The following is a 19,663-nucleotide window of genomic DNA, read 5'->3' on the forward strand; positions in this document are numbered from 1 at the left end:
TGGAAGCTGTCTGTTGTTGAGTTGATGTTGTTGGTCAATTGGGCATTTCACTGAAGAGTAATCCCGTGAAGAGACGTGATGGCAGGAGTAGCCCAGCCCGACTTTAGGAGGAGTACTAGGGAGTATACACAAGTATTTACTGACTCTAAGCATCTCATTGGGAAGTACAATACTCCTATCATTGGAACGATAACACATCTTAATGCTCCTGCTGCTCAGGTATGGTCTACATAGGCAGGCTATTAGAGACTTCCTGGAACAATTCCAAGATAAGGCTCTTAGTGATGACATATGGGGTGATAAAGGTGATAGTCAACCTGCACTGTATGAGGTCACTTAGGCACGAAGAAGTACATGACTCAACTGCAGAAGGTTGTTGATGGTCTCAGTGACCGTGTTGATATCAGTTTGGATGACTTACAACACTCTACGATGGAGGAGGGCCTTGTGGAGGCTATAATGAGGAATACTCAGAGGTGTGGTATGCAGGAGTGGATAGTGAGGCAGACTGAGCAGCTTAGGTATCATCTATTCTTTGTGGAGGAATGCCATGCTATCATGCCTCAACCCTCGGTCCACTTCCAACCAAGTAGGGGCTCTTCACCTCCTTATTATCACAACCTTCTTCCTCTTGTTTGCAGACCCCAACAGAGATGTGCGAGCACAGAATGAGTGGCGCGAAGCCGTCGATGATCACATCAAGTAGGTTGCCTTCAGTAGCTCGATTTCCCTTTACTCTATGTTCCAGTTCACAGAGGGCCCTAGCGGGTACTGCTGATCCTCAGAATAAGATGCCTGAGAGGATGAAATGGGACTTTGTGGTGGGTGGTGGCGTCGGCCCATGATGCATAGAGTAATGCCTCTCGATAACATGATAGGTATACATCCATCTGCCCAAGGATGTGGCCTCAACACCATTACGTGAAGTCAAGTCAGGTAGTGTTGGTCGGTTCATCAAGATGGATGGTGTGGTCACTAAAGCTGCTGGAGGTGGGCGGCCTCAATAATACAGTATGCTCGCCTTCTATCGTGTATGTAGTTAAAGCTAAAGTCGAGGTGGCTACCTATCTATGTGAGACATGCGGGGAGACAATATGGCAGGTTAGAACAGTAGTCTGTATTACCCTCATCTTTTATATGCCATAATCAGGTTGTCGACTCGGATGCTTTCATGCCTATAGGACAGTGCCCCACCCCTCGATGTAAAACCAATAAGACTCTAGGGACTGTAAATCTACTATGGAAGTCTTCCAAATTCGTCAAGTAGATAGTAAACGAGTCGGGATTAGATACTCACCATTACTCAGGTATCAGGAGGTAAGAGTGCAGGAGCCGAGTCATGCAGTGCCGGTTGGGTCCGTCCCTAGGACTATGCTATTGGCATTAACCCATCATCTCACTAGATCAGTTCTCCCTGGTAATAATAGTCCTAGAAAGGCGTATTGGCTTAGATGACAGATGACTTTAGGTGACGCTGTGACGGTCAGTGGTATATACTTGCCTATACAAAGGCATGCGGCTTCAAGGATGAGGCAGAGGGGACGAGCTAAGAATGAGATGTGTGCACGGTGTGGTAGGAGTTAATTGGAGATCTCCCTCTGGAGGTACATTCATGTATTCGACATAGAAAAGCATAAGAAGGGTTATGCTGAGCAAACAGAGGAAGCGGAGATGTCCCAGAAGGTCATGTTATTCTTTATTTACTCTTAACACTTATTAGTCCTATACAGATTGATGAGGCACGAGAGGACCCTGATATCGTCGACAAACTGGCCCGTAGTATCGCACCAGAGATATATGGTCTGTCGGATGTGAAGAAGGTGAGGTATTAGTCTACAGCGGTATAGTGTATGGCTCAGGCTTTACTTTGCCTCTTGGTGGGAGGCTGTACTAGACAGATGGGGGATGGTATGCGTATTAGAGGGGACATGCATGTTCTGTTGATGGGTGATCCAGGTAGATGCTTATTGGTAGTAGCAGACTTGATAATGCTACTACTAGGTGTTGCTAAGTCACAGTTGTTGAAGCATCTATCGTTGATAGCACCAAGAGCTGTGTATACTACAGGAAAAGGAAGCTCAGGTGTTGGCCTTACTGCCAGTGTTCAGAGAGATCCTCAGACCAATGAGGTACTAGGCATGTGTTCTTCCCTAGGGGGTATATCATCGGATAGATGACCCTGGATGGAGGGGCATTGGTGATGGCTGATAATGGTATATGCTGTATTGATGAATTCGATAAAATGGAGGAGTCCGATCGTACGGCTATTCATGAGGTACCTCTCCCTAGCCTGGAAGAGCGACGCCTAGTTATGTTGTCGATAAGGTTATGGAGCAACAGACGGTGTCTATCGCCAAGGCAGGTATCACTACTACATTGAATGCTAGGACGTCAGTGGTAGCTGCTGCCAACCCAGCTTATGGACGGTATAATCCTAAGAAGGTAGTACTTCCTATTGAGAGTCTGGTATGGTTCATCCAGTCTGTATTGGAAAACCTCAACCTTCCAGCTGCCCTACTATCACGTTTCGATATACAATTCTTACTATTGGATACTGTTAATGAGGATAAGGACATTGCCCTAGCCAGGCATGTCGGTAATGTACACAGGTGAGCGTATGCATTTGCTGTTATATGCTGCTAAGTATCATTAGGCTGGGAGAGGTCCCACAAGACCTCGACTTTGAGCCTTTCGGAGCCGAGTTCATGAGGGCATATGTCCGCAGGTTGGCTTGGTCTGACGGTCTGATGCATCATCACTCCCTCGTAGGGCTCGTGAATATACCCCTACTCTGGATGCATCCTTAGAGGCAGAGATTGTGAATCATTATACCAACATCAGAGCTCAGGTCGACGCCACTATTGGTATTGTAGTATTGACTGTAGTTAATTCAGGAACGTAGTGGTACTCATGATAAGTTGAAGACCTATACGACCCCTCGAACTCTATTGGCCATCCTCCGTCTGGCTCAGGTCTACATGTGGTATTGGAAGTTATTAAGTAGTTGTTGTTGTTAGGCTCTGGCACGGTTGAGGTTCTCTGAGGTTGTCCAGCGTAGTGACTTTGATGAAGCCTTGAGGATCATACAAGTGAGCTCATCATGATGATAGTGATGATAGCCATGGGAAGGTTGAAGTTAGGCAAGCAAGGCGTCGGTATCTGATTCGGCTCATAAAGGTGGTCACCATAGGACACTTGACCCTGAATCGAGGGTAATAGTATTATATGGAAATTAGTTGATGTTCATCATCTTAGTGTTGGGAGGATATGTCTGAGTTTTTACGTCGGGTCCCTCCAGGTGAATGGGCCTCGATGAACGATCTTGAGAGGTAAGCTAAGCATCGTTGGATTGCGTTATCGGCAGTCTCAACGGTGACAGTTACGTGCAGAAGCGTGGCACAGCTACTCGTGATGTAATTCAGAAGACTATCGCTGCCTATGAGAGGATTAACATTCTTGGCGTCAGTGAGGATAGAACGAAGATATGCATGTTGGGATGATGGAGGCTACACAATATATACTAACACAAATATTTGATATTATCATGCATGCTTTGACGAAGCTGTCTAGTGCTTGTGTTGACGGTGAAAGAGGGAATGTCGGATGGTGAGATGAGCTCGAGGCAAACGAATACATAATACAAGCTTGCAGATTTGTTGGAATGGATCGGATGTTTTGATAGGGAAATTCATCTCTGAATCGGAAAACCAATAGTATGATTAGAATTATTGATCATGCGACAATATGCATGTTGGGTGTTGGGATACTTCAGTGGGTCCCACTCTTCGTTGAGTTTACAGTTGTATCGAAGACAGAATCCGGGATCCTATTACACCCCCATTAGAATCCATGTTCATTTTCGTCAGCGGGATTCCCATACAAATTCGCATATAAATGTTGAGGAACCAATTAGAATTTCCTTGACTGCATAATTTTACCAGCATATGTAGTTGATCATGTTCCTAATTCCCTACACTGCTCCGTAGATCGCCTGTGATAAGAATACTTCAGTTGTCGCTCGCCATTGTGCAATGGGGACGATCGGGCAGTTTCAGTATGTTCATTCTTGTTTATGCGTACAGTCATGGCCCAACTATCATCATATGTCATCGCTCTGTTGGATCTGGCTTGTATTCGCGACTGTGATGTAATCGTGCAGGTTCTCTATTTCCCACCCATCATGCAAATCGTCCTCACTCTCGTCACTATCCTTGCCAGCATCGTCCACCATGTTGGTGCTGGGTCATGGTCTGGTCTCGTTATTGCTGAGAAGATGCTTGGTGCTGATAGTGCTTATTGTCAACGTGTTTGTGAAGAGCGTCCTGGGTGCATTTTTAGCTACTGCGGTGACGACAATAAGTGTCACGGTATCGGCTCGGGCGCTGCTCCTGAGGAAGTCACTTGCGGTGCTGCAGCTACTTCATTTGACAGTTGCACATCTGCATGCGACTCGGTTGTCGATTGCTCTGCTAGTACCTGGAAGTCTTTCTGCAAGACCTGGCTCGACACTCCGGTCTGCTTTGGACTCTTACAGGGCTCTAACGGGTTGTGCTACGAGACCACTCCGGGTTGCACTGGGTCTGCTTATGCGTGTCCATGAGTATTTTTGAGATTGCATATAATGCTATGTATCACTGTTCGATCAAGTTATTTCTAGTAATTGTGCCGCAAGCATGGAATCTGTGCCTTATTGCAGTACGGTATTTGCCGTCTTGTGATGATAAGTCATATCGTTTTTATTAAAGTGATAAAGTATAAAGTAAGCCTAAAGATAGGTTAGGTTTCCATGTTAGAGTAGTTGTGTTTTTAGTGGATAGGAAACGATATGCATATCTCTGCCGTTACACTTCACATTTTTTTAGTTCGCGAAACAGCCTTCAATCTGAGTAACTCGTAGTCGCATCATGCCAACTGTGACAATCTCGGTCATTTCGTTTGAATTTGACTCATATTGTCCACTTGTCTAGATATGAGAAGATAGTTACTCGGTTGTTGTTCTGTCTGAAGGAGAGTAGCTCTTTATTTTCCTTGGGTTCGTCCCTATCCCTCTGGGGGGCAGTAGTGAATGTTCACTTGTATACATGATCGTGTCTTTGGTTGTAGTTGTTAAATGCGAGGATTGTTTTATTTTTTATAGGCGATTCATTCGAGGTTAAATGTAAAAATTTAGCGTTTGTTGTTTGGGATGGATGGGTCGGCTTTTTCCAGGCTAGTCTCGCGAGGGCGGCAGTTCTGTAGGATAGAGCAAGTAGTTGTACATTCTGCAGGGTGCTCTGTTATTAGACATTATATGTGGTCGATGAGGAACCTTACTTACATGTATGACAGCAGTTTGGGTTAAGAGTGATTGCGGTTGAATTTATGTTCACAGATGCCCATACCTCCCACTCCCAATCCATGGTGATATTGCTACGCTTCATAGGAGAGCATTCTACCCGTGCTGGTATATGGGAAGGTGGTAGCCAAAACCAAGCTGTAAATAGTGTGACAACGACTAGTGGGGGGCTTCATACACATCATAGGGGAAGATAGGAATTCCTTGTTAAGTAAAAGCTATCGGATATGCGCTACAATGGGACATACGCAAACTCCATGAGAATGGCTTCATCTTAAACGCAAGATACAAAAAATATCAGAAAAAATAGAAAATACTGTCGCCTCGGATCGAACCTCCTCGGACTCTCGAATTGTCTTGTGTAGTAATAAATTGTGTCAAGAGTTGGTTTGAAGTGCAGCATAATAGAAGCGAGCTATCCATCGTCGCGGAGCTCTGAATCGGCCAGGATGATTCTTCTTACATGAGCAGATACTGGAACGTTGCCGATGGGAAGCGGCGTATCGTAGTTGGCCACAGAAGCGGTCAGCATACAGTCTTGCAGGCATCTCTAACCTTGGGAGAGTGGTACTTGGTGACACACCATGGTAGAGGCTTGCATGGCATAAGCTATGTATAGGCAACAGATAGTGCATTATGCGGGCAACGCCTTATCATACCATTTACTCCCTCATGTTCATGTAAGAGTTCACCAGTAGTGACCAGCTTCAGAAATCTATTTCGAATGAGAGGCCATCGAATGAGGAAATCAATTTAACCCGAGTCAGATTCGGTGCCGTATTGTGAGAGTCAATTCCGCGACATCGCAAGTATATCAATTAAATGGCGCGTGACCATTTTCTACAAACAACTCTAGTAACACGTGAAAGTGGATACCTATAGAAATGAGGGGATGTATTTCGCTGTCAGTGAAGACAGCCAGTTGCGGCCGAGGCAGAGGATTACCCGATTAGGACTGTATGTAGTCACAGCTACTCACCAACAAGCAGTCACTGGATACACCCCGACTAGGTATTGGAAAGGCTTAGTATACCAAGGGCCATCCCAGTCTCATCCGTCTACTAGTTGCAGGTTGATTCTGCCTATGCTTGACTTAGACAGTTCAGCCTAGTCGCAGTGTGTACCACAAGAAGCTGGTTTTTTTCACATGGTTACCGCCACCCTCCCAGTAGAAGTCATCTATGGCGGCTTCCTATCACTATCCTTACTCCTAGCTTGTCTCATGCGCCGTTTGCCAGGCCGTACGGAACGACAGGCATTCGGCTGCGTTATCGGTATCATAACTCTCGTGATAATTGTGCACAACTTAACTTTGCTTGTCTTCCTCCTTACTTCAATGGTAAGTCAACTCTCGCTAGAATATACCGTAATTATTCCTATTCAGATAGTATTGGCGATAACCCCTAAGGACTGGCTACCTCTAGGGTTACTGGTCTATTCGTTCACTTTCTTATACCCTACCCGAGCATTTCGTAAGGGCGACGACTCTGGCAGCAGCAGCAGCAGCCTCCCCTCAGATACGGTGGATGGTGTGTCCAATGCATGCCTTCTTATTATGTCTCTGCGTAACTCTATGTTTGGCCGTGACCAATTCCAAACCTTCCAAGGTGGGATCTTAATGTCCCCCTCGGGTGTGACTACGTATTGTGACTAGGTTCTATCCGAGACTATTACGACTACATCTCCTACATGGTATTCTTCCCTGGTCTGCTCACTGGACCGGTGTATAATGTGAAGGATTGGATTCAAGCCTTGGAGGATGATAATCATGACATAGACCTTTCTGAGGTATGTGGTACTTCTATAGTCATTCACCCCAGGTGAGTCACCTGAGCCTCTGTGATCAGATTAAAAATCGTCTATATCGGGCAATAGTATGGGCGGTTATATTCATCACGTGCGCTGAATACTTCCCGATTGAATTCATGCTCACCGATGACTTTGCCGTATACCCACTGGTGTTACGTTGCATGTAAGGCACCAGTAGCTACTGGTTGTTTCTATTCATGTTCAGTTACATCACATTGTCGACCTACTACTTCTTCGGGGGGAGATGTTTTGCTGGTTGGTATGTCGCTGAGGCTGGCCTAGCTGCTATCGGGCTTAGGGCTCGGAATACAGACTTTTGGGCACCGGAAAAGGCCAATACCGTATCTCAGTATATACGGGAATGGAATAAATCAGTAAGACGACGACTATCATCATCGATATTGTCATAGAATTGAGGAGGTGACAGGTACAAACATTCTTCGCAATTTATGTATATCGTCCATTACGAGTGATGACACCTATAAAGCCTGTGAGAGCAGCAATAGTAATGTGTTGTAGTGCTTATTGGCATGGACTGGAGGCAGGCTTGTATGTCTTTTTCCTCTCGATATTTCTCGAGAGCGCCTTTCTTAATAACTTCCCGAGACTACCCTCCCCCTTTGGGTACATACACGTTACCTTCCTGCTTAGTTATTATGGTGCAGCTTTCATGTTGAAGAATGACTTATCGAAAGCATTGACGGTGTGGTCTAATATGGGGTATGTTGGTCATTGGTATACAGGCATACGCTTTCTATTGTGGCTTGCATGGGGAACCTCTCGAAGGCTGGTGAAGAGTCATAATAGGTGAAACACTGAATAGTTACTTTAAAATTTTCGTTCCTCGAGTCCTTCGGTATGAGTTTAAGTAATAATGTAAAAAGGCGAGAAGCCGGAGTATACTTCCTAGGAATTTCGAAACTCCTCATTCGTCCTCATTCCTTGAAATTATCCATTTCGTGATTCTCCTTGGTTCTCTTTAACTTTGTATTTTATGGATGAATCGTTTCCAGTTCATGTTACGTCACCAATCGGTAGCCTGCAAATGAAGGCTGTCGTCCGAGGTAGTGGAGGTCGCGGGATCGATCCCTGGAGCCGGCATTTTCATTAGCCGTCTTTCGGAAGCTTAGCTTAGAGCCTTCATTTTTAAAGCAGTGAGCTTGGCACCGACTGTAAGCTATAGTCGGTCTCGTGTGGCACAAAATTATCGTATTCTCACGCTACTGCCTGGCAACGCTGGGGTATGTGTCCTAGGTAAATGATTCGTAATGAGGTTTTGTAAGATTTAATGTTAAGCATTCACTGTGTGGTGGGACACAGTTTGTGTAAAAATCGTACTAGCTTTAATTTGATGCTCATTCTCTACCCTAACTGCTCGACGGCATGGGTCAAAGATACATTATTATGAGGATGGAAGACGGGCAAGGATTCAATGCAGCGAGGAAAATTGGTAAGCTAATGCTAGTTCAATGAGCTATTGAGTCATGTTAGCATTCGTGAAGGCGTGGGTTCGAGTCTCGGGATAGGTTTTTATTCCGGTATGTACTGCAGAAGATGCTGCCGAGATTAATACGTCTGTCGGTAATCAGTGATATCATCGAGGGGAAGTGGGCATTGCTTTTATGAAATGCTGCTTCTTTCGACAGAAAAGATCATGTTGCAGGGATTGAACCGGGGTCGTCTGTAGGTCAGGTTCTTCAAGCAGATCTGACATGGTCTAACAACTACACCGAATGCTTATCAGTTCTTCTGGGTGTATAATCGTCATTTTAACAGAGTCTATTCCTAGAGAACATCATCAAGTGCCGCCTAATCGGACGCATCTGGTAAGCGAAGTAGCGATACTGCTGTGGTGGAGGGAAAGAGTGTGTTGTACACCTATTGCCGTTGGCAGGATAGTTGCTTGGTTTACTCAGTGGAGCTCGGGAGTTTACCCATAACACTATGAAAATTCATACTCGATTTAGGGTAGAAAATGCAAATACGTAGTTTTCCCGAAACTCCCTCCCAGAATTTTCATATTATCACAAGCACACGTAGTTGACCATGTACATATTTTCCCACAACGTCCTGGATGCTTCTTCGACTGTCTTACTCGTACCAGCACCGGAAGACATCGAAATGTGCATTGATGTATCAATCTCGGCATACAGCTCTCCTCACTATAATCATGTCCCTCCTCAGGTAAAGTAATCTTTCACTTATTCGGTCTTGACAGCGACTAAGGTGGTTGTAAAGGAAGTTACTGTCACAGTCATTACCCATCTATACCAGATACCACAGTACTACTGTGGTATCTGGTATGGATGAATGCTAAGATGGATGCATGATTACTACTACAAGTATGTGATGGTCGAATTGATGTTTCGTTGTGAATCTTGTGTATATCTTCGATTTCCGACAAGGATGCGTGCCTTGGTAGTGTTTTTTGTGTTTATTTTTCACCTGTGATGACGAAGGCGTTAGTGTGTATCAAGCGTGTTGTTGACTACGCAGTGAAAGTTAGAGTAAGTGTGGTATTTGGTGGTGGAAGTTAATGAGTGTGTTCAGGTTATGGCGACCAAGGCTGGCGTTGATCTTGCCAATGTTAAGCACAGCGTGAATCCCTTCTGTGAGATAGCTGTTGAGGTAATGGGAATATTGATGATAATAGGAATGATATCTCTCACTCTGCTGTTAGGAAGCACTCCGAATGAAGGAGGCTGGTCACCTATCTGAGGTCGTGGCCGTCTGTGCTGGTACTGACAAGTAAGCCTAAGGGGAGTACTGGCACTGACGTGGAGTAGTCGCTCTGGTGTTGTTGTCGATGTAGTAGTAAGTAGATATACAACTCTAGCGATATAAAGAGTGATAAGTATTAGAAGGATTCTCTTGTTGTATAACGTGTGCAATTAACAGGGCGAGTTAGAGTTACAAGAAGCACACTGATTATCCCTGGAAACTGAGAGGAGTTACAATAACATCGTCACTTATGCTATAATCTTCTTGGCTGTTTGCCATCTGTTATTAATTGTTGTACTTCAGGGCCACAGAACAACTCCGTCAAGCGTTGGCGATGGGGTGTGATCGGGCGGTAGGAGGAATCGAACCTCTGCGGGAAAGTGGAGGAGGGTTGATCTATGTTGACAGATCCATCTCCAGACTCATCTGCGGACTGACCAGGAGCTTCCACCTCTGTTGGTTGCTAAGTTGATCGAGAAGATTGTTGAGAAAGAAGTAACAGGATCTCCCTCGTAGGATCTTATTGTTGGTGTCACTCAGGATCCATTATTGGTGTTGATGGGCAAGCAGGCTATAGATGGCGATATGGGACAAACGTGTCAGTTGTTGGCTGGGATGTTAGGCTGGCCACAGGCTACTTGCGCCAGCAAAGTGACAGAGGTGTGGTATGAAGTAAAAATCACAGTCATTGCATCAGGTTGTTGTATCTGATGACAATACAGAGTTGACGGTCGATCGGGAAGTCGATACTGGCATTCAGAAGGTGAAGGTCACTCATCCTCCTTTCCCTCTCCCTACCTCTGTTAGGTCCACATACCTCTACCTGCAGTCATGTCAGCTGATCTTAGGCTGAATACCCCAAGGTCAGTCCTAGGGCTGGGTTTGTATTCCGGGTCCTTCTATTCGTGTATGCTGATGATATGGGTCGTCTTCATAGTAGAAGTTGTGATGGAGGCAGTGTGGCTGGGTTGTAGATGAATTATAGGTCTTCGTTGACTCATCCTGAATGTGTGTTACATTAAGTCTGTTGTGTGCGCTGTCTCCTTCATGAGAGTATCTTGTCAGAGTAGATCATGTAATAGCTTGTTGGTGTATCTCAATGTTATTACTGTTGTTAAGATTGAGAATAGATACGCTACCCTACCAAACCTAATGAAGGCTAAGAAGAAGCCAATTGAAGTGATACCAGCTGAGAGTCTAGGGGTTGACCTTAAGTCCACTTTACAGGTAGGTTATGGTGGGAAGATGTTACTTATGCCTACTTCTAGCTAGGGGGGAGGGGGACTTCAAATTCTCACGTTGTTGGCAGGAGGAGGAACTTGACTTCCTCTTGCATCTGCATCATCATTTTATGTTTGTTCGTGCTACCTTCGATGATACCGTTGTGTTGTGTCGGTATATGCACGTACACACGTCGTGCTGTGAGTGCTTTGCGTGAAGTTGGTTCATCGCCACCTGCATCACAAGATGGGATGTATCCCTCTTGCTATCCGATTTAGTTCCTGACTAGCATTAACTAGATAGAGATATGCTTTTATTTGTGGTTTAGGTAACTTCAGTGGAGGAGCCACCAGCACGCAAGGCCGGCGTCATCTTGAGTGATGTTGATGAGCTCATAGACAAGCTGAAGAATGAGGCCAAGGTCCTCTAGGCTAATTTCGTGGCGCGCGGTCATAGAAAGTCGGTTTTTATTATGCAGAGTTACTAGGTGTGAGGAGGAGCGTTGTTTTCGATGACCCTATACTGTTGTTGGGTTGATCGCATTATAACGGCTCCATGTTTTCTTTCGTCAGTTGTTGTTTATCATTAACTATGTTGTGTAATTTTTACCATGAGCCAGTTGCTGGTGGGGCCAGTGAGCAACTGTGGAAGGAGAATCAAGACCTAGCTCTTATGAGTCTTCATAACCCTTTCGTTCAAGGCCTTGGTGATGGTACTCTCGACCCGGAAGCTTTCAAGACATACTTGGCTCAGGATACGCTCTATTTAAACGGCTACATCCGAGCTCTGTCTTACTGTATTTCAAAGAGCGATGTAACTGCCACTGGTGGGGAGTTGTTGACTTTACTCACTGGAGTTGAAGAAGAGCTTAAGTCGTGTCATAAGCATTACATCGAGAACCCTGATGCTAGTGGTCCCGAAGCTGCTTGTCGAAAGTATGTTGATTTCCTCCTTGCTGTTGGTAGGGCTGACCTTGGACCATCGGTGGTGATAGCGGCGGTGATACCATGTGCTAGGTTGTATGCCTGGCTTGGTAGGGAGCTCACTGCTGATCGGGAGGTCCCTGAGACCCACCCTTTCCGCAGGTGGTTGTTAAGTCATGCTGATGAGCCTATCAATACCTCAACTAGAGTTTTGGAATCCCTCCTAGACAAGCACATACGTCCAGGAGAGTTCAAGGAAGTTGCCCAGGCTTATAGGCGTGCTATGGAGCTCGAGTACGACTTCTTTGACTCATTCGGAGACTGTTTGGGTCGTACTACTGAGGTGAATATGAAGATTCCTACGGTGTTGGTGGTTAGTGGTAGCGATTCTGGTGGAGGAGCTGGGCATCAGGCTGATCTGAAGACCTTGGAAGCCCTTGGAGTTTATTCTACTTCTGCTCTCACATCGTTAACGGCTCAAAACACTAAAGGTGTCCAGCAAATACAGGTTGTTAATGAGGATCTTTTTGTTGCCCAAATTGATTCCGTCATCACCGACTTCAACTTATCCGTTGTGAAGCTCGGTTTAGTGCCTACTGCTAGGCAGCTGGAAATAATTGCCCAGAAGCTCGAAGCCTTACCGATGGTCGTGGACCCTGTCCTTGTGGCCACTAGTGGAGATGATTTGGTCGCCCAGAAAAACGCTGATGATGTTCTGGCCATGTATAAGGAGCGGATTTTCCCACACGCCACAATAATCACTCCAAATCTGCCAGAAGCTCAGCACATTCTTGGTAGGAAGGAGATCACTGGTGTGTATGAGGCACGAGCTGCCGCACAGGCCCTAGCTCAGTATGGGTCTATGTATGTTCTGGTTAAAGGTGGTCATGACCAGTCTGATCCTGAGGCTTGCAGGGATGTTCTCTATGACCGTGAAAAAGATAAGTTTTACGAGTTCACGAGTAAGAGGATTGCCACTATCAATACGCATGGCACTGGCTGTACTCTGGCGAGTGCTATTTCCGGCTTTATAGCCCGCGGTTACTCAGTGCCTGATGCCGTTGAGAGGGCTATTGGGTATGTCCATGAGGCAATCGTTCGTTCGTGTGGAGTCCCTCTGGGTCAGGGTACGAACCGGCCATTGGTTCATTCTATCAACAGTGTTTGGGCTAACTACTCCTAAATGATTATTTTCTTCATTCATATTAAAGCTAGTGTTGAGTTTTTTTTTCTGCCATAGTGAGAGCTCGTGTGTGAGTTGTTCATTTTTAGCTATGTCGTCTTCAGAGCTGTATAAGGTCTACGCGTGTACGAACGGCAAGTTCAGTCTCGAGTTGCCTAGAATGGTGGCTTCTGCCGTAGCTGGTGGTGCTACATGTGTTCAACTACGGTTAAAGGATGTCAGTACTGGTGACTACGTTAAGTTGGCTAAGGAGACTAAGAAGTTAATGCCTCGCCATGTCCCTCTCATTATAGACGACCGAGTGGATGTTTGTATGGCTAGTGGTGCTGATGGAGTTCATGTTGGTGACACGGATATGTCTGTTAAGGATGCTCGCTCTATTATTGGTCCTGATAAGATTCTCGGCGTCTCCACTTATGGCCGTCAAGAAGACGCTATTGCTGCCATCAGGGATGGTGCAGATTACATTGCTACTGGTGCTGTTTACCCGACAGTGACTAAACCGGGTGCGGTTGCACAGGGCTTAGGCCAGATTGATATCCTCAAGGCAGCTCTGAAGGCCACCGGGAAGACCCTACCTATTGTGGCCATCGGTGGCATTAGTCCCGTCACTGCAATTGACTGTGTTCAGAGGGGCGCTGATGGTGTCTGTGCTGTAAGCCAGATCTTTGACTCGTGGGAGTCGCCTGAGTCACGTGCCAGGAAGTTCCTCAAGTCGTACTGTTCTGGTATGGAGATAAGGTCAAAGATGAGCACACATAAGCAATACGACAGCGACATGGTGACGGGTCTGTGGGCTAAGCTGGCTGATATGAACCCCCTCACTCAATGTATAACCAATTACGTGTCGATGAACTTCATGGCTAACTCCCTCCTGGCCGCTGGAGCCTCTCCAGCAATGGCCCACGCTAAGGAAGAGGCCCCACAGTTCCTTGATATGGCTTCGGCCCTTAACGTGAATATCGGCACACTGTCTAGCAATTGGGTTGAATCGATGAGGTTGTGTGCTAAGAAGGCTAATGAGATTGGCAAGCCGTGGGTGTTGGACCCAGTAGCTGCTGGTGCCACAGCATTCAGGACAGGGGTCGCCACTGAGTTGCTCGGTTATAAGCCTACCGTATTGCGAGGAAATGGTGGAGAGATCCTTGCTTTGGCTGGGGAGACTGGCTCCGTCAAGGGTGTGGATTCAACAGTAGGCAGTGATGCAGCGTTAACAGCTGCCAAGCACATCGCGAGGAAGTTCGGCATCGTCGTGTGTATAAGCGGTGCCACTGACTTTGTAACAGACGGCAAAAGAGTTATTGAGATTTGCCATGATGTTCCTATGTTGCCTACTATTACGGCTACTGGGTGCACTCTGAGTGCTCTCATGACTTCCTTCTGTGCTGTCGCTGAGGACCCATTAGATGCTGCTGTGGCAGCTTGTGCTGGCTGGTCATTGGCTGCTCAAGAGGCCTCGGTAGCTGCGCAGGGCCCTGGGGGTTTAGCTCTGGAGTTGCTTGACACTCTACCCAAGCTTAGAGATCCTACTTGGCCAGCTTGGAAGAGGCTCGTAATCTTTGAGCATAATTGTCAATAAGTGGATAGTGTTCATTCTTCTACCCTCTAGGTTTTGGTGTGTTGTGTTTGATGGTAACTGATAATGCATTAGTAGCTATCATTGAGTTATACGGTATAATGGCAGATCATAGAGGACCAATTTCAGTATCCATGTGTGCTGCTACCGTATAGGGCATTTGTACATGCGTGCATTCTTGTGAGAAGACGCGTTAAGGCAGAGGAGCACTAGAATAACATTATTCGTGGCGTTGTGGGTTGGAGAGGATCTTCATTGTTATAGAAACGAACCAGACTTGTTTTTATGTACATATAAATACTGTACGTTACTCTCTAACATCTGCACGGTCTTGCTGCCATCATTTGCCGTGTGCACGCATGCACATTGGATTGTGAGCAGCAGCTTCTGAGAAGGCAGATCGTCGTGGGCACTGATGGGGGTAGAGTTTCCCTGACTCCACTGATTTGATACATAGTATTCCACAGCCTTTTTGGGTTACCCAATGACGATGCTTACCAAACCCAGCATCATCGTAGTCGTTATCGGCGCAGTGTTGCCCAGTCTAAGCGCCAGTATCGTTGAATTCCGTCTAGAGGAGTTGAATCGTCCTTCTGCCATTAGAGAGGCTGTCACTAAGGAAGGTGCCTAACTGATGTAAAGGTCTCCAACCCTCCTACTGACTGTTATCCTCCAGGAGGTTTCCTCGTTGCTGGAATCGACCCCAAGTTCACTAAGGCATACGAAGCTCTCGCGAGTTCATTGCCCAAGTGTTCCAAAGCTGATGCTGATCGTGTTGATACTTTAGATGATGGCACGGTCCGTACGACTTTTGCTCAACGTAGGAAAGCTCATCACAGTTCCTCGGGGGGTAGCTTCCTAGATTGTGGTCATTGAAGGTTCTCTCGTTGGAGAGGCGATGGGGTTCATGAAGAGAGGCAGTTGCTCCTCGAGTGTTGCTGGGCATATGAAAGAACTAAGCAATGTTTTGGAGATTGTTGGAAATCAAGTGGCGGGTGCATTAACTACTGTAGGTCTTCATATCTCTGGGATGGTCTTGATAGTGATATGGTGTGGCCCACCGCGAGCGCAGATTTCCATTCTCAGGCTCTCTCCGTCCACCATCATCATGTTGATCTGCCATCCGTTACGGACATCCTTGATAGAGGCCGTGAATACCACCTTGATCATCTGCATATATACCACAATATCCTCAACCACTCCACCATTGAGGTTATCCTTTGGTTCTCCTCAATATGTCTGACGACACCCTTCGTGGTTGTCCTCAGGGCTCCTTTGCCCGCACCCTCACTTGGCACACCGATCAAGGAGCCTTCTTACTGCTCATACTCCCACCAGGAGATCAGAGCTTCCACTATAAGGATCATCTAGAACGCGAGGTAATAGCTACAATGACATTCCTCGCCAAACTTGTCAAACTTAGACTATCCTCATGGTCCCGGATGATGGAGAAGTTAGAATCCTTGTTGTCATGGGCAACACTCTACGCAGCAACTTTTTTGGTCAGTTAGCGAATACCCTGATTTCATTGTGATATGTCCCTCAGGAACTACTCCGCCCGTTCGTCCCCTCCCTCATTCGGTCGTTCTTAAGAAGCATTCTCCTGAAGGCCATCGTGTCGTTGTCGGGAGGATGTTCTTGCTACCTTCCGACATAGTAGACGCGGTAAGCGGTCTCACCTACGAAGCTTGGAGTAAGCAGGCTCTGATCCCCAATCCTATGTTTGACACTGAGGAAATAATCGCTGAGAAAAGGCGTTTAGGTAAGATGTTTGCATCTCCATGTTGATGGGCATCAATTCTGTGATGATCAGGGATGAATTGTAACTCGAGCAGCATCGAATGCTGGATGAGGTGTATGGAGAATACGTGCTCCCCGAGTCAGACGGCAATATGCTATGATAGCAAAACCCATGGTATCTGCCCCAATGATGGGAAGATGCATCCTGAATGCGGTGTCAAGTGTGAGAGTTCTTCGGGGACCACTACGACTCCAACTAAGCCGTCCAATTCTGCAATGACTAGGAGGGCAGCCACCGAAGCGATGGCGGCCTTTGTGGCCCTCCTAGGCTTATCAAATATTTAATTATATTTTCTACGTGTCTACCCAGTGGGTCTTTTAGTGGCACTCAACTCGGTCGTTCAATCACGATAGCGTTCTCACTGTAGAAGAGACTACCTTACTTCCTCCTCACATGAACAAGTCATCGATTGTAAACTTCTGAGCGCTCAGTCACATCTTTTCTATCACAGCGCTGTGCCTGTTTAGTTGGTGCATAGATAGTGGATAGAAGGATCTGCTCGCATGACCCATTACATAAGGTTGCTCATAATATGTTACTCGGGTTGATATCATAATCTTTCCATGAGAGCAACTGAACTTGAGGATCCACAATATCCGACTGCTTGATTGTCAACGACAGGAGCAAGAAAAAAAATAAATTTGATGCTCGCACGGCATTAAAGTCCCCTGTGTGGAGCGGGACAGAGACGACACAAAACTAGCACTCTTGAAGGAACCAGAATGCCTGAAGATATAATGAACTCCTATGAATAGCCCCTTGTCTGTTAAAATAGAGGCATTCGACCAAGGAAGCTGATCAGTGAGTTGATTGAACTAACCATGAACATTGATTGAGCTAACAAGCAATTTGTTAGATATTTTACAGGCTCCAAACACGACAAATAATTTCGTCGGTGGTGGTTCATTCCCTGTTGAGTAATAGACATAACACAAACTGACGGCTCATGACTGCATTAGTAGACACCTGGTACTTTCCCAGAGTCCATTATTCAGTTTCTCTTTTTCTTTTATCTGAGTTATAACATGCTCCTTCTTTCGCTGCCGTTGGTCGCTGCCTCCATTGTGGGAGTATTATCATCCTCGTCCTCGATGCGTGACCATCATTTCATCAAGGTTTATGCTGAACAAAATCCTATCTCAGCTCCTGATGAGCATCTCTTTCTTTGCCCAAAGCCTTTCATAGACGAATTAGATCTAGCTGACTGGCCTAGGCATGAGGTGATCATCAATGGTTCGGAGTGTATGAATACTGAGGAGCTCCTTGCTACTGAGGACAATGCTATGTTCTTCGAATGTTTGGCCGAGACCATCAACGAAACTACGTACGCTCTGGACTCCATTGGTATTGATGCGTCTATATCTGATGGAACTCTACTGGGTTGGTATCGTCATCACAAAGGCTTTATTCCGTGGGATGTTGATGGGGATATATCTATCATGAAGAGTGATTGTCGTGAGTCTTTTGATGAATACGCCACTCCTGAGCAGAATAATATTGCTAATGTGGTGCAAGAGCTAATGCCAGGCTACGAAGTGTACGGCATCAAACTTGGTGTCGGCTCGGGTTTAGAAGAGGATGAGTGGGAAGGTTGTGAGAATGCTGAATTCCGAGTGTATCATGTGGTCAATGGTACCGCATGCCACGTTGATGTCTTCCAACAGCTACAATCTACCGACCCCGAGGAGCCTTGCAAGGCTTGCCCTGGTTATCTTGATGGTGAAGTGACGGTTTGTCGCTATCCAGAGGGTGATGTTTGTGGATATCGAGATGACTTCTTCCCAATGGCATGGGATCATATATCTTGGGCTGATTGCAAGATCCCTCACCGACCTACCCATACGCTCGAGCCTCAAGTCGGCGGCCCGCTCGAGTTCAGAAATTTGAAACCTATTCCCGGTAACTATAAGTATGGGGAGCAGATCCTGGTTGTGGGTCGACCAGTTGATGAGTCGGGAAGAGAAATCGCCCTCACTGAGGACCATCCGGCAGTTTCCATTACCACAGAGTCACGTGTGATACCGATTACACTCCCCAAGCTGAAGTCTGAGAATGGGCAAATACAACCACAACCCGACTACGACAAAAGTTTCATGAGCTACAATGAAACGTTCGAGGCGCACAAGTGGAGTGAGAGTTTCGTCTTGATAGTGTTTTTGGGTGCTCTCTGTTCCTTATTTTTAATTTGGCTCTTCTGCAACTATCGGCATCGTGCAACTATCCCTAGCCATGATGGCGAGGACGAGGTCGAAAATCGTGTTTTGATAAGTTAATGCCTCTAGTGTACGAAGTCAAGTGAAAAACTTTTCAAATTTTGATGTACGGTTTTGTTTATAGTGGGTCTATGGGCGTTAAGGCGGCTACATGTTGGCAATTTCCCGCTACAACCCAATTGGGCAGAATGTTGACATCGTGTAGGATACAAGATCCAATGGTTGATGGTTACCATTGGACAGATGTTGGTCCTGGGAGTCTTCGACGAGGAGCCCTATCCCATTCTAGGCTTAGTGGATGTGAAGCACAGTGGATGATTCATTTCGAGTATGCTTGTCGCAAAGCAATTTCAGAACTTCTCCTATAATTGGAGGCCCATTATGAAAAACACCTGTTTCCCTCCCTCGCCCTTCTCTGAACAAGATTAACGACGTAACAGTTATGGGCAATAAAAAGTCGCTCAAAGCGTTGAGTCTACCATCAATATCGGATAGGTGTAGATGATTATAATACGGAGATGAGAATACCGCGAGAAAAAGAGTTGCTCAGCACCACCTGTGCAGGCTATTGAAAAATTATGGCGAGTTGCAAAGTTCTGTGCAACTTAGATGTCCTCTCATGAGGCTAAAGCTAATCGAGGGCGATCTTCCCGCAGACCAGACGAGCGCCGGAGTTACCGGTTGCCTTCGAGGAGGCGTCACCACCCTGGCCCAGATCGTCCCGGTTAGCGTGGAGAACGACTGCACGATTGAGAGATGATGTTGGACCACTGAGCACAATCAGATCGTGGTAGAAGGAGCCTCTAGCTCTGCCATTTCCATCGGCTATGATGTTACCCATATCTCCAACGTGTCTAACTCTGGAGTTGCGATCACCATGA

At 46.2% G+C, this 19,663-nt stretch overlaps 9 protein-coding genes across 9 annotated transcripts in view; 8 read left to right on the forward strand and 1 right to left on the reverse strand.

The window, feature by feature from the left end:
* Positions 1 to 50: 50 nt before the first annotated feature.
* Positions 51 to 3,559, forward strand: Pmar_PMAR019061 (protein PROLIFERA, putative). Its single transcript, XM_002780118.1, has 25 exons — positions 51 to 164; positions 220 to 296; positions 341 to 476; positions 522 to 589; positions 642 to 702; positions 749 to 821; positions 879 to 990; positions 1,040 to 1,101; positions 1,151 to 1,263; positions 1,308 to 1,417; positions 1,469 to 1,568; positions 1,605 to 1,683; positions 1,731 to 1,820; positions 1,860 to 1,956; positions 2,002 to 2,129; positions 2,174 to 2,275; positions 2,326 to 2,442; positions 2,482 to 2,609; positions 2,654 to 2,725; positions 2,770 to 2,848; positions 2,895 to 2,972; positions 3,018 to 3,089; positions 3,141 to 3,212; positions 3,256 to 3,329; positions 3,380 to 3,559. Exons 1-25 carry the CDS (start codon positions 79 to 81, stop codon positions 3,498 to 3,500), a joined length of 2,307 nt encoding a protein of 768 aa, XP_002780164.1. The 5' UTR covers positions 51 to 78; the 3' UTR covers positions 3,501 to 3,559.
* Positions 3,560 to 4,084: 525 nt separating this feature from the next.
* Pmar_PMAR019062 (hypothetical protein) lies at positions 4,085 to 4,600 on the forward strand (the record flags this gene model as incomplete). Its single annotated transcript, XM_002780119.1, has 1 exon — positions 4,085 to 4,600. The coding sequence occupies one exon, from the start codon at positions 4,085 to 4,087 to the stop codon at positions 4,598 to 4,600; it is 516 nt and encodes a 171-aa protein (XP_002780165.1).
* A 1,879-nt stretch (positions 4,601 to 6,479) lies between these two features.
* Positions 6,480 to 7,938, forward strand: Pmar_PMAR019063 (conserved hypothetical protein; the record flags this gene model as incomplete). Its single annotated transcript, XM_002780120.1, has 7 exons — positions 6,480 to 6,674; positions 6,720 to 6,807; positions 6,853 to 6,942; positions 6,990 to 7,123; positions 7,183 to 7,307; positions 7,350 to 7,518; positions 7,888 to 7,938. The coding sequence occupies exons 1-7, from the start codon at positions 6,483 to 6,485 to the stop codon at positions 7,936 to 7,938; spliced, it is 849 nt and encodes a 282-aa protein (XP_002780166.1). The 5' UTR covers positions 6,480 to 6,482.
* Positions 7,939 to 9,594: 1,656 nt separating this feature from the next.
* Positions 9,595 to 11,516, forward strand: Pmar_PMAR019064 (Electron transfer flavoprotein subunit beta, putative; the record flags this gene model as incomplete). The annotated part of the gene is made up of 10 exons (XM_002780121.1): positions 9,595 to 9,651; positions 9,695 to 9,772; positions 9,825 to 9,892; positions 10,169 to 10,217; positions 10,286 to 10,360; positions 10,406 to 10,516; positions 10,563 to 10,628; positions 10,673 to 10,728; positions 10,996 to 11,092; positions 11,415 to 11,516. 10 exons carry the CDS (start codon positions 9,595 to 9,597, stop codon positions 11,514 to 11,516), a joined length of 759 nt encoding a protein of 252 aa, XP_002780167.1.
* Positions 11,517 to 11,677: 161 nt separating this feature from the next.
* Positions 11,678 to 13,192, forward strand: Pmar_PMAR019065 (phosphomethylpyrimidine kinase, putative; the record flags this gene model as incomplete). Its single annotated transcript, XM_002780122.1, has 1 exon — positions 11,678 to 13,192. The coding sequence occupies one exon, from the start codon at positions 11,678 to 11,680 to the stop codon at positions 13,190 to 13,192; it is 1,515 nt and encodes a 504-aa protein (XP_002780168.1).
* Positions 13,193 to 13,283: 91 nt separating this feature from the next.
* Positions 13,284 to 14,771, forward strand: Pmar_PMAR019066 (4-methyl-5-beta-hydroxyethylthiazole kinase, putative; the record flags this gene model as incomplete). Its single annotated transcript, XM_002780123.1, has 1 exon — positions 13,284 to 14,771. The coding sequence occupies one exon, from the start codon at positions 13,284 to 13,286 to the stop codon at positions 14,769 to 14,771; it is 1,488 nt and encodes a 495-aa protein (XP_002780169.1).
* Positions 14,772 to 15,922: 1,151 nt separating this feature from the next.
* Pmar_PMAR019067 (hypothetical protein) lies at positions 15,923 to 16,997 on the forward strand. The gene is made up of 5 exons (XM_002780124.1): positions 15,923 to 15,980; positions 16,037 to 16,147; positions 16,192 to 16,270; positions 16,315 to 16,530; positions 16,582 to 16,997. Exons 3-5 carry the CDS (start codon positions 16,201 to 16,203, stop codon positions 16,851 to 16,853), a joined length of 558 nt encoding a protein of 185 aa, XP_002780170.1. The 5' UTR covers positions 15,923 to 15,980; positions 16,037 to 16,147; positions 16,192 to 16,200; the 3' UTR covers positions 16,854 to 16,997.
* Positions 16,998 to 17,660: 663 nt separating this feature from the next.
* Pmar_PMAR019068 (hypothetical protein) lies at positions 17,661 to 18,842 on the forward strand (the record flags this gene model as incomplete). Its single annotated transcript, XM_002780125.1, has 1 exon — positions 17,661 to 18,842. One exon carries the CDS (start codon positions 17,661 to 17,663, stop codon positions 18,840 to 18,842), a length of 1,182 nt encoding a protein of 393 aa, XP_002780171.1.
* A 571-nt stretch (positions 18,843 to 19,413) lies between these two features.
* Positions 19,414 to 19,663, reverse strand: part of Pmar_PMAR019069 (cu/zn superoxide dismutase, putative) — a gene marked incomplete at both ends in the record, with an annotated part of 608 nt that continues 358 nt past the window's right edge. The window contains one exon of the mRNA XM_002780126.1: positions 19,414 to 19,663. This exon is cut by the window's right edge and continues 4 nt beyond it. Coding sequence (XP_002780172.1) covers positions 19,414 to 19,663 — 250 coding nt within the window.

The sequence above is a fragment of the Perkinsus marinus genome (genome assembly GCF_000006405.1).
Source record: "Perkinsus marinus ATCC 50983 genomic scaffold scf_1104296944428, whole genome shotgun sequence".
Lineage (NCBI taxonomy): Eukaryota > Perkinsozoa > Perkinsida > Perkinsidae > Perkinsus > Perkinsus marinus.

Coding starts and splice junctions, on each gene's coding strand:
- Pmar_PMAR019061 (XM_002780118.1), top strand. CDS start 79: ATGGCAGGAGTAGCCCAGCCCGACTTTAGGAGGAGTACTAGGGAGTAT. Junction 1,418..1,468: donor CACTAGATCAGTTCTCCCTG/GTAATAATAGTC, acceptor AGATGACTTTAG/GTGACGCTGTGACGGTCAGT. Junction 2,443..2,481: donor GACGGTATAATCCTAAGAAG/GTAGTACTTCCT, acceptor TGGTTCATCCAG/TCTGTATTGGAAAACCTCAA.
- Pmar_PMAR019067 (XM_002780124.1), top strand. CDS start 16,201: ATGGTCCCGGATGATGGAGAAGTTAGAATCCTTGTTGTCATGGGCAAC. Junction 16,271..16,314: donor TCTACGCAGCAACTTTTTTG/GTCAGTTAGCGA, acceptor TATGTCCCTCAG/GAACTACTCCGCCCGTTCGT. Junction 16,531..16,581: donor CGCTGAGAAAAGGCGTTTAG/GTAAGATGTTTG, acceptor TGTGATGATCAG/GGATGAATTGTAACTCGAGC.